At 39.9% G+C, this 12,383-nt stretch overlaps 1 protein-coding gene across 7 annotated transcripts in view; it reads right to left on the bottom strand.

Annotated features, from left to right (window-relative positions):
* The window catches only part of TNS3 (tensin 3), a 216,469-nt gene that overhangs the window by 115,072 nt on the left and 89,014 nt on the right, over positions 1-12,383 (bottom strand). For 6 of the 7 annotated variants that reach the window (XM_048940293.1, XM_048940294.1, XM_048940296.1 and 3 more), the window contains exon 4: positions 9,896-9,934. The exons of the other annotated variant lie outside the window; for it this stretch is intronic. In XM_048940293.1, the coding sequence (XP_048796250.1) occupies positions 9,896-9,934 (39 nt within the window). The remainder of the gene's footprint in view (positions 1-9,895; positions 9,935-12,383) is intronic. 7 annotated transcript variants of the gene reach the window in all.

Raw genomic sequence — 12,383 nt, 5'->3', positions numbered from 1 at the left:
AGCTTTTAAGCCAACATTCAGCACTGAGGGTACTTCACAAGTTACAACATACACAGAAAGCAAGGTATGAATCCGTGCATTCCCTTGTACTTCAGCCTTCCGCTCTTCGCCTTTCTGTGGAACAGAACACGTGTGGGTGTTGATAAAAGTGAACCACAGAGGCACATTCTAAGTACTCTGTAAAATCTATCTTCACAGATTTAAAACACATTAAGTTCTATCTGTTGGAGTTTAAAATAAACATTTCTTAAAATTCAGAATCTACTACTATGAAAACATGACAGGAAAAAAAAAATCACCAGAGGTAAAACCATCCATCAGTACATTATTTTAAATTACAACTACAATCATGAGCACAAAATTAAGGCAATGTAATACAGCGGTAAAATTGGATTAAAAGATCTCAAAATGTTTGCTCCAGTTGCAAACATTGCAAAATGTTTTGTCCAGTAAGGACAAAATATGGCATTTCATAAAATAACCTAGATTAAGTATTTCACCATGCAGGATTATATTGCGAGAATAACACAACCATTTCACCTTAAAAAAAAAACATTAATCCAGATGAGAGAATTCAGTTATAATGGAATTACACTCGTGCTATGGAAGACTTCACCAAACTTCACTGCATTCTGTTTCACAGACCTGGAAGAATTCCACTGTGCATAAGGAAATATCTAATGTTTAACTAATTAAAATTATTGTTTCAAGAGAAAATTTCAAATTCTGTGCAAAACACCAACAAGGTTTTACCCAAAAAGCCAATATGATTACAGCCCCTCTGCTGCGTACACATCTCAAATTCCTTTTGTTTATTCCCCATGCCATTTGTATTTGCATTTCAGGCATCTTAGTTGAGTCTCTGATCAAACTTTTATTGAATAAAGAGGCTGGAATTCTTCATGCTGCTCCTCAGGAGATCTCCTTCTGACCTCTGATCCTTCTTCTGCTTTAGGCACTGATTGCTGATACTGTCACTGGAGCAATAAAAGTCAAATGAGGTTCCCCCGGTTCCCCCTCTACAAGTAACTTCAGTTGAAAGCTCTCTTTACCAGCTTGGCAAGCTGTAATTCAAGATGTTCTTCCCCTCCTTTAACAAACAGACCCTATCAGTTCCTCAAAAAAAGCCAAATCTCTGGATATGACACAACCACACTATACATTGATCTGCACGTTCTACTGGTCCTTGCAAAGCCTTTTGCTTTAACTGCTAGGAACAAAAAGACCACCTGCACAGCACAGCCTTTTGCAAATGCTCCCAAGGGCTCTGTAGTCCTTCATGACACATCTTGGACTGCCTGGACTGCCCTTGACAGTGCTGTTGATGCCCACATGAAACAACCAGTTTACAGTAGTCTATGTGCTCTATAAGGCTTACTGGTGTCTAGCATCCTCAACATAAACCTTGTGTAGGTAACATACCCCTCTTGAGACTGGGTCGGGATGGCATATGTCCGTCCTCTGTATCTCTCAGAAGAGGGTCACCTACAACTATCACCTGTTGTGATTTTTATCACCTGTGTTTCGTCATTGCACTGGCTGTTACACAGGGAGAAGACCAGGCTGGCTTAGTTGAAGCCAGCATCTCCCCTGATGTACAACGAGTCCATCCTCTTCAGTCCACACAGTAGAGAAACAGTTCTGCAAAAGCAGCTGAGGCTCCGGGGCAAGCCTCTTTCTCCTCCTTCTTCTGGAAGCACTCCAGGTGAGGTTGGATGTGGGTTTGGGCAACCTGATCTAGTGGGAGGCATCAGAGTCCCGGGAAGAGGTGGGATGTAACGTTCTACTGAAGTCGCTCACAACCCAAAGCTTTCTGATTCTTCTGTTCAAACACCTAGCTGATCAAGGCTGGATTCTCACAATCCATAAACTTCAAGACAGCAAAGTAACCAACAGCTTGATAAAGAGTTTGAAATGAAAGCTAAAGCACCACATAGGCACAAAGGAACACAACTTGTGCCCATGCTAGGAATAGCAGCATCTGCCCAACATGAATATCCCAGAGTATCTGTTGACCCCATGCCCACACAAGTCCACTGCACAGATACCAACAGTGCTATCAACTGAAAATACGACTCTAAAGCCTACTGTAGGAACAGTACCTTGACACACAGATGATGCTTTATAACTGCCAACTTATTCTTTTTTCTTGGTAAGTCACTGATGTACTTATACTCAGTTTCTCACCAGCAAAATTCCACCACTTCAAATGAAAATAAACTCCTATTTGCAAGTTCAGATGCACTCTAGTGCAAATTTCAACTACAAGTGTAGTTATGGATTTTCAGAGTGTAAACTGCAGTAGCAACACCCTGCTTACTTCACTGAGCCTGCACAGAATTCGACAAGGTGTACAGGCTGCACTAACTATAATCCTTATCTAGATGTAAAATTGGCTAACTAAAGGTTAACTAACCCTTCATAATAGTCTTTGAAGTTACTGTTTTTTGCTTAAAAACTTATCAGACAGGAGGTAAATACTGTTGAGATTTGACTTATCAATCAGAAAAAAACTAACAAACTGAGCAGTGCTATTAATTCCACCCAAACCTTAATCTAATTGAACATTCTAAGCTCTTCTCAGCAGAATAAAGATTATATTTAAAAGAGATACCTATATCATTGTAAACTTATCTACTATTACTTCAGTCTCCTCAGGGACACTGCTACTCAGAGAAAATGAACAGACCCACATGGATAAATGCAAACCACACCATTTTGGGATTCATTCAGGAATCTCTTCACAAAGAGATGAGTGCCATACACAACATGCTTGGGACAACGCACCACCTGTTCTGCACTTCACCAGCAGGTTCGCACACATGCTGAACTCACTACCTATCCTCCTAGAATAAAGAAAAGCAGACTACGTGGTATTTCATATAAAATATGAACGTAAGTTAGGTATATCTAAGTGTCTGTCAGTTCAGAGGGATGTTCTTACTGCTCTGTTTAGCACCAGACTGGCATAGTGCAAAAGTTTCCTAGGATAACTAAAATATGAAAAAAAGGAGGAAGTATTTTAATCTTTTAAGTTTTGAAGTTGTTCTCCAGCTTGCTAAAGCCCTACAAAAACTCCTTATAATTTCTCACTGGTGGAAGTGACAGCTCTCTCCACCTTATGAAAGAACAGAGAATGCCAGCAACAAACAGCTTGACGTTAACTATCTCCAATAGCATGACCAATAGCATTTTCTTCTGACTTAAGGGGAAGAGTGCTGGAATGAGTTATGGGGAAAAAGAAACATCTGGTAAATATATATAACACACACAGTGCCCAACATTAACTTCTTTCTTTCAAACCTGGCCAACCGGAGGACATACACTCAAATCTCCATACCTTTAAGTTATTTGTATGGCTTTAAAAGGTTTGCTCCAAAGCCAAGTGCTGCTATTCCTGCTGCTTGTCAAACTATGAATTTAAATTATAAATAAATCTCTTAAGTGGCTAACTAATGTGGTGCATTTACTTGAGATGTAGAAAACTCAATCTCAAGTCTTTAAATTTGCAAAAGGATTTTAAATAATAATCTCACATCCAAGCCAAACACATTAATCAGTGTTTCACATTAATCAGCCAAACAACCATCAGTGATGCTATCTCAGAAGAGCTGCTTATCAAAGGATTCACTGCAAATTTGACAGAAGCACAACACTGCTTTCATATTGGCATGGAGCGATCATCTCAAAATATAGCTGTGTCAATTACAAATCTCCCTGTCTTTTAGTTATGGAAAGAAATCAGGAAGGAGATTGCAAAGCCACCATACACATAAGACAACTGGACATCCCGGCGATAAAAAGGTAAAGCAAAACAAATATTTCACAAAAAGCCACATTTTCTGATCTTAAAAGCTCTGTACCAAAACTGTGAAAGTTCTCCCCTCCCTCCCTCTCTACCATATCTTCCTACTTCAGTTTTCTCCATCTCTTTACAGAGAATGTAAGTCCTTAGCAGTTATATCAGTTCCTGTTCCTCAGTTCTCTCCCACTCAGAAAATACACAATCTTCTCGGATAAACTGAGACCTATATTAAGGGAATGATTTTCCAAGCAAGATAAATATGTGTTTAAAAATATTCAATTTCAGGAAAGCCGTATTAACCAAAGACAGAAGGATATCATTTCCAGAAATGTTTATCCAAAGTCCACACGCTTCTGTTCATGGAGACACAGGCATTATGGTTCTTGAAGGTGACAATGCTGGAACTGAACAGGAAATACAAAAAACTCCATTGGATATTCCCACCTTTGCAAACAAACTAGAGAACAGTGCAGTAATTTTGCACTTCCTTCTCCACAAAGCGCAGCTTTTTTTAATGAGTTACAGACTGGAGGACCGAGGGGGTGAGGCAGGAAAGATCGTAGCAACACAGAGGTCTGGTGGTCTTTGTGCATCCATTATCTCCACCAAATCACACTTATATCACACTTTACAACTTCACAAGCTCAATCCTGCAAGCTGCAGTTTGGATGTAGCAGATAGGACAAAAAAATTAAGTCCCAGTACCATGGTTGGGTATCTTCCTAGTTTTCCACACCTAACATTTCCATTCTCTTGCCTGAAAGAAGAAATAAAAAAGGAAAGAAAAAAAAGATAACCCTGCAATTAATTAGATTTAAGTCACTGAAATATATAACAAATTAACCAACTTTATGCTATTTTTAAATAGACTTCTACTGACTTAAGCAAGAAACCAAAATTGCAGTTGGCAGAACAAAGTAGTTGCATGTGCCAGTTCAGCTTAATTACTGTCAATGTATTCCAGGGCATCTGAAGATCATACCTGATTAATTAAATTAACAATCTTCTATTTCACTGTCGATCACATTTAAAGTGAAACTGGAGAATCCAATCCTTTATCTACATGCTCAGGCCTTCCCAGCAGCACCAGTGGTAATTCAGATTTATGAGGAATTCTTTTGCAAGCTCACATTAACAACAGATGGGCTGTACTTCATGGGAACAACAGATTGCTCCACATCTTTTTTCAGTGAAGATGCATTTGAAAAGTAAATGCACGCAGTAAGGACTTAAAAAAGCAGTTTCTCATGCCTACTGATGTGTCCCAGTCAAAGCATGTGGGGAGAACTGAATTTATTAAGTCATCACAGGGAAGAAAAAGAAAAGAATAAAAGAGCCTTTGCTAAAAGACTGTTACAGTATTTAGTGTTCAAACTTCCGTTGCCCTTCTTTATTCCCCTTGGTTTTTTCTTTATATCGTAATGTATTTTCACTAAAATTCACCTTCTGAAAAAACGTTTGCACATTTCCCTCATAAATGAAAGTATGAGAGTCTTTAAACAAGTAAAAATGAGATATGTAATTAGTCTGAAAGCATTTAGCTATCTTTTTGACTCCAGTACTCACTTCTTCAGCAATTTCTCATGGTATGGTCTCCTCCTCCAACAAAAGAAAACAAAGCACTTTTCTTGGACAATTACCTTTACTCCATTTCCCTCCTCTTTTGGGATAGGCCAGACAACAGCCTGACTCAATGTTCGAAAGCAGGAAAGCAGGCTTTTGGTTTCTTAGGAGGGACCTTAAGGTGAAAACCTTTGACTTTTCTTCACAGGCAGACAAGAGGTTTGCATACTTTAGGAAAATAGGATTAAGCAAAACAAAACAAACAAACAAAACAAAAAAAAAATCAACAGAAATACACCTCCTAATTTCTCCCTCCACCCTCAATTTGTATCAAAATGACTTAAGTTGCCACTTCGGTAAGATAAGTGAACAAAGTTTACAAAACACAGACAGTTGGGCAAGTGTCCTCTCAGCCTTTCTGTATTACCACAGTTGGTTATAAAATGCAATGTTTAAATGGCTGTATTACAGCTATGCAGATTTTTTTGCTAAAAGGTTGGAAAAAAAAAAAAAAAACAACTAAAAAGGAGAAGAAAGGTTGATCACAAAACAGAGGTTAGAAGAGCAATTTCTCTGGTAAAGATCTCAACTGTGCCTTAAAATTGACAAGCCACGTAGCAGAAAGGGCCATTCAATCAGTAGTCAATTCACGATAAGAAACCGTATAGGCTAAGAGGCTCAGGCTTCACATCACATTTCTTTAATGCAAGACGTACAACAGGGCACGTGATGGGTCCTGAGGAATTAAGATTTAATTTTCTTTATCCTTTTTTAAAGAACACTGCCATGAAGGATGAAGAAAACATAAGCAGAAGAGACAAACCTACCACTTTCACAGTACATCTGAGATTGCCATAGAAGAATTCCAGATTTTAAAAACTACCTCAAAATAACACCCTTTCTTTGGCTTTCCCCTTATTCTTACATTTTTTAAGTGTTGCATGAAATCAAAAGCATTTGGAGCTCTGAGTTAAGGATCTAAGCCTCCTCTCTTTTCTTGCTGTATTGCGTAAGACAATTTTTTAAAAGTGCATTTGTTACCAATTACTTAAAAACGTTGAATTTAGAAGATCAAAAACTTCTTACTCTTTCAAAACAAGTTTCAGAAAAGACTGTTAAACTTTGATATTTATAACATTTTAGGAGAACAGTTACACAGACTAATAAAGCTCTCACATACAAAGACAACGACCATGCATCATGGCATCTTTGCCAGTTTTTCTCTTTAAAATCCTTGGGTCATGCAGTACATATTTCCAAAGAAAGACAATAGCCACAAACAAATCAATGCTTCTCCATGAAATAAAATGAAGTCCATCAGAAAAACACTTATTTTGCTAAACATCTGCCTTGAAATAGAAGAGTACAACTAAAATCATCCACCTTTCTCTAGTCAAATATGTGTGTGACAACTAAAGCAAGTAGTATTTGAATACTAAGCAGCCGCTTTATATTGGAGCAATTGCTGCACTGGGTTAATGTGTGACAGCTCTGATGTTTCTACAAAACTTCAAGAGAAATGGTAAGGAAGGGCCTCTTTGGAAACAGAAAACAAAGCTGAAAATCACAGAATAACAGAAATACAGAAAGGTTTGGGTTGGAAGGGACCTTTAAGACTGTCTATTTCTAGCCCCCCTGCTACAAGCAGGGACACCTCCCATTAGACCAGGCTGCTCAAAGCCCCATCCAGCCTGGCCTTGAATGCTTCCAGGGTGGGTGCATCCACATCATCTCTGGGCAGCCTGTTCCAGCCTCACCACCTCCACAGTAAAGAGTTTCTTCCTAATATCTAGTGTATATCTACCCTCTTCAGCCTAAAACCATTTCCCCTCTTCCAGTCACTACATGTCCTTCTAAAATGTCCCTCTCTAGCTTTCCTGCTGGGAGGAAAGGAAGTACCCTTCAGGTACTGGAAGGCTGCTATGAGGTCCGCCCAGTGCAGCCTTCTGAAGGCTGAAGAGCCCCAGCTTTCTCAGCCTGTTCTTGTAGAGAAAGTGTTCCAGCCCTCTGGTCATCTTTGTGGCTCTGCTCTGAACCAGCTCCAACAGCTGTCAGACAGCTACAGTCCTTCTTGTGTTGGGGGCCCCAGAACTGGACACAGTTCTCCAGGTGGAGTCTCACAAGAGCAGAGGAGAGGGGCAAAATCACCTCCCTCAGCCTGCTGGTCACACTTCTCTTGATGCATCCCAGGGTACAGCTGGCTTGCAAGAACACATTGCCAGAGTCTTTCAACAACTGACACTCCCAAATTCAAATCTGACCTCAACCCACTCTCCACCCTATGTTTGCTGGATTGTCACAATCCAGATGCAGGACCTTACACTTCGCCTTGTTGAACTTCAGGAATTTGGCAGGGGCTCACCTCTCAAACATGTCCAAGTCTCTCTGGTTGGCATCCTTTCCTTCTGTTGTGTCAACTGCAGCACTCAGCTTGCCGTCATCTGCAAACTTGTTAAGGATGCCCTTGATTCCACTGCCCCTGTTGCCTACAAAGATGTTAAATGGCACTGTGCTAGCACCAATCCCTGAGGAGCACCACTCATCACTGGCCTCCTCTTGGATCTCAAGCTGTTGACTGCAACTATCTCAGTCTGTGACCATCCAGCCAATTCCTTATCCAGTGAGTGATCTGTCCATCAAATCCATTTTTCTCCACATTGATGACTAGGATGCCTGACACGGTCTTGCACGATGCTTTGCACAAGTCCAGGGAAGTGATGTCAGTTGCTCCTGATATCCTGATTCAGCCTTCTCCAGGCTAATCAGTCCCAGTTCTCTCAGACCTTTTTCATAAGGGCCCCTAATAATCATTTTTTGGCCTTCCGCTGGACTCTCTCCAGCAGTTGCCTTTCTTTTTGACCAGAGGAGTATTCCAGATGGGGCCTCACCAAAGCAGAATAGAGGAGGAGGAGAACCTTTCTCAACCTGCTGGCCACACAGTTTTTTTAAACACACCCCAGGACACCATTGGATTTCTTGGCCACCAGAACACGCTCCTGGCTCATGGTCAACCTGTTATTCACCAGACAGCTAGGTCCTTCTCTGCAGAGCTCCTTTCCAGAAGGTCAGCTTTACTGATGCACATCATTGTTCTTCCCTAGGAGTAGGACTCCATACTTCCCTTGTTGAACCTCATAAACCCAACTCTTTAGCCTGGAGAGTCACAGAAGATTGTACTTCAAAAACAGAATCCCTCACCAGATACATTTTATCTGTGTACAAGGCAGGCTCCTAATTCAAAAATATTACTACATGGAAGAATATTAATCAGAATTCCAACCTTCTTCATGACTAGAAGTAGTAAATACTTAATTCGTGGACCAAGTAAATCTCTGGTCTCATCTCTGCCAGTAAACTAAAATAGGTCTGGCCACTTTTACCATCCACACTGTTTTAATCTTCAGGTCACAAGGTAACCTGGGCCCAGGTTACCTATGAACCACTGTTCACATAAACCACGTTAAACTGCAATTAGTAACAGTAATGAGTGGTATTGTATTCCACAAGTTGCTGCATGTTTAAAATTGTTGCTGAATCACAGGGACAATTTTTTCATGTTAGAATCAACATTCAGGCTCTATATACAACAAAAAAAGGAAAAAGCAACCACAGTTGTCAATACACATCTGAAACTGTGAGCTGCAAACTTAAGAGCTGCTTATAATATTAGCAATAACGTCATACAGAATTCTCAGACTGTAACATGGATTAATTCATAGAAATACTGTGTCAAAATGAGGAAAGACCTTTCATACATTCATACTCACATTTCTCACATACTCACTCACAGACTCACATTTGGATTTTGTTTTCCAGCCTCTCTTTTAGTGAACAATAATTAAGAAAAGCATGGACCAGTGCTTCCATGGCACCTTTCTGCTTCCACAACTCATAGTAACACATCACTGTCTGCATTTTGCAAGCAGGGAAATCAAGACAAAAATGTGCAGTGAGTTGCCCAATTTATACAGCAAGGCAGAAATGAGATGTATGATTCATAGCCACCAGTGGCTGCATCACATACTTAAAAACACATAGTTCCAGTTGAAACTTAGGAATCAGCTGTTGAGTGCCTAGTCCTGGTAATGATGCTAGCAAGCAGCAGCACTAGTTCAACAAATAACAGTTACATGCCATCTTTGGGCAGTATTCATGTTATCAATACAGCTAAAATAACCAAATTCAGCCTGAAAAAGCTCACCTGCTTTTTTAAAAAGACAATGTAGGAAGACAACTACACGTGAACGCTGCTGCACCATGGACATATCACCTTAGGAACAATCCTCAACAGCAGAAAATACTTGATCCAGAAAATCCACAGCTTTGCAAAACACTCAATGAAACAATAAGATTGCTGCATGTGATAGAGCACACTAATAAGCTTCAGGATTACGCCCTGTATTTACTGTGCCTTCACAGGAGAAAGCGGATTGCATAGTACTGAGGAGACCATAGGTGGTTATGGGAATAACCTGATCTATGACCTAATAAAACTTGATGGCTATCACAAGAGCTGACAATACTTACCAGTTTGTAGTTGCTCTGAAGAAAGCAAGGTGTCACCACCTACAAAAAATAATAATAATAAAATAAGGGGAAAAAAACTCTTCCTCTGCAATTGACTTAATTCTATAGATTGAGCTCCCTCAATACTGTCCAATCTAGTTATTGTCAACGGGACACTAAGAGGACCAGGTGCAGAACTGTAGTGTCCACAACTGAGCACAGCTACATTAGTTGCCCTCAGCTTCCTGAACAGTCAGAAAACACTGTGTGTGCCATGCTGACATTTCCATAAGCAGCAAAACAGGTTCAAGAGTAACCCATTCCTTCAGGTATACACGTAGGAAGCATGAATAGCTTTCTCCACCACAACTATCCAGCTTTTTTAGCATTCTTCTATGATCACTCAGTTTTAAATTAGTAAACAACTACTCCACTTTTTCAGGAGACTAGAACACCAGCAATTCACTTAACCTTATCTTTCTTCTCAATTTTGTTATGGAGTATGGGCTGAGCAGAGCAAGTAGGTTACTCTGTGGACCCACTTAATTTCACAGGCTTTACTCCAAAGATCCAGAGACACAAAACTGCAAGTAACCACATCTGTGAGGAGGCAAGTAAATATACATCACGTTCTCTATCATTTGAAAACACCTTTACACAACATGTAGACTAATAAGTCACTTTCACCTGAATAAATATTTTAAGTTCACTGAAGTTAAAACACTTGCTAAGAACAGTTTGTTCTATGTACACGACAGCAAGAATTTTGAACATTTATCAAGAAAGAAAGAAAGCCAGCTGAAGTATGACCAACTAGGATTACCTGATGACCTAGAGAAACTGATCATTAACTTATTTCTACAGACCCACACAGAAGGCTCCACCAGACCTCACACATGTATTCAAATGACTGTAGCTAATCAATTTACTCTTTTCAGCTGAGCCTCAGTAATAGTCATCAAGCGTACTAAATTATTTTGTGATTAATCCTCACAAATGCTATTTCAGTTAACACATCCAACTTCACAGCTGTGACTCTCCTGGACAGGCTCACCTCTCACCCCAGCAGAGGAGATCCTGAAACTCTATGATGACACTTAAAATAAAAACAGGCTCATTAAGGAACTGTTGGTGAGCTTTAAGTCATACTATATGGAGTGGTTCACTAAACAGAAGGGCTCCAATGTGGAATTTATAACCCTTAGATTAATAAAACAGAAGATATAGTTTATAGAATAGAGCAAGCTACAAGGATGAAAAGAAACATCCAGTCCTGGTATGCATAACAAACAAAAAGAAGCAGACCTGACTACATCATAACAATATGTTCAGGACCAGAACCATCTTTAAGCCACCAGTATAGAAGGTATGACTTCCAAGCAAGGAACATTTTTGTCTCATAAAACGAGTCTTATTAAAGTTCGGTAAAGAAACATGATCAAATTCTTCTTCAAGTTCAGTATCTGACTGCAGCTCTAAGCATTCCACAAGAAAATGTACAAGTATTAATACCAACTGAAACAGAGTCACAATTATACCAAAAAATCGATGACTTATTCTGGGGGAAACCTGAAATCTATTTGCAAATTTCCGAATCAGAATGAAAACCATCATTGCCTATTTTTCGCTCTGCAGACTGCTCTGTTTAGCCAGCATAGCAAAATGCAGAAAACAGTTTACCATAACGTGAGCTTGCATTGACCTAAATTTCATTTTGAACATTGTTATCTTCTGAACTTATGTATAGCACAGATAAGTTGATTTTCACACTGCAGCACATGTTTAATTAATTGAAATGAGAATCAAATCTACCAAGAATACTACACCTGTGAGCCATGTTCTGATCTGCACTGGGGAACAAAAAGTGTGGCCAGCAAATTGATGAAGGTGATCCTCTGCTCTGCCCTGGTGAGAACACATCTGGAATACTGTGTCCACTTCTGGGCTATGTGCACTGAAACAAGAGAGGGATCTTCTAGAAAGAGTCCAACGGATGGCCACAGAGATGATTAGGGGCCTTGAGCATCTCTCCTGTATGAAGAAAGGCTGAGAGATCTCATACTCCTGAGTCTGGAGAAGGATAGGAGAGGATGTCATTAATGTTTACAGATATCTCAAGTGTGGAAGTCAAGTTGATGGAGGCAGACTCTTTTTGATGGCATGCAGCAATAGAACAAGAGGCAAGGGGCAGAAGTTGGAACACAGAAAGTTCCATGCAAACACAAGAAGAACCTCTTTACTGCGAGAGTGATGGAGCAGTGGACAGGTTGCTGAAGGAACACTCTTCCTTCATTCCCAATTCTTCAATTTTTGGTTTCTGTTTTCTTTTGAGTTGGCATTAGGTAGGTATATTAATATAACTACCTAACAATGTCATTATTGACAATATGTCTCTTACTAATCTACATGCAGGTTTCAATACAACTGAGTGTGTGCCAGGTGTGAGAGGTGGAGTAAGCACTGCACTGTGCCCTACCCACAACTTGGTGTCAGCTCAGACAGTGCCAAT

Source organism: Lagopus muta, chromosome 3, assembly GCF_023343835.1.
Source record: "Lagopus muta isolate bLagMut1 chromosome 3, bLagMut1 primary, whole genome shotgun sequence".
Classification (NCBI taxonomy): Eukaryota; Metazoa; Chordata; class Aves; order Galliformes; family Phasianidae; genus Lagopus; species Lagopus muta.
Note: the sequence above shows the minus strand (reverse complement) of the source record. Positions and strands in the feature narration are given on the sequence as shown.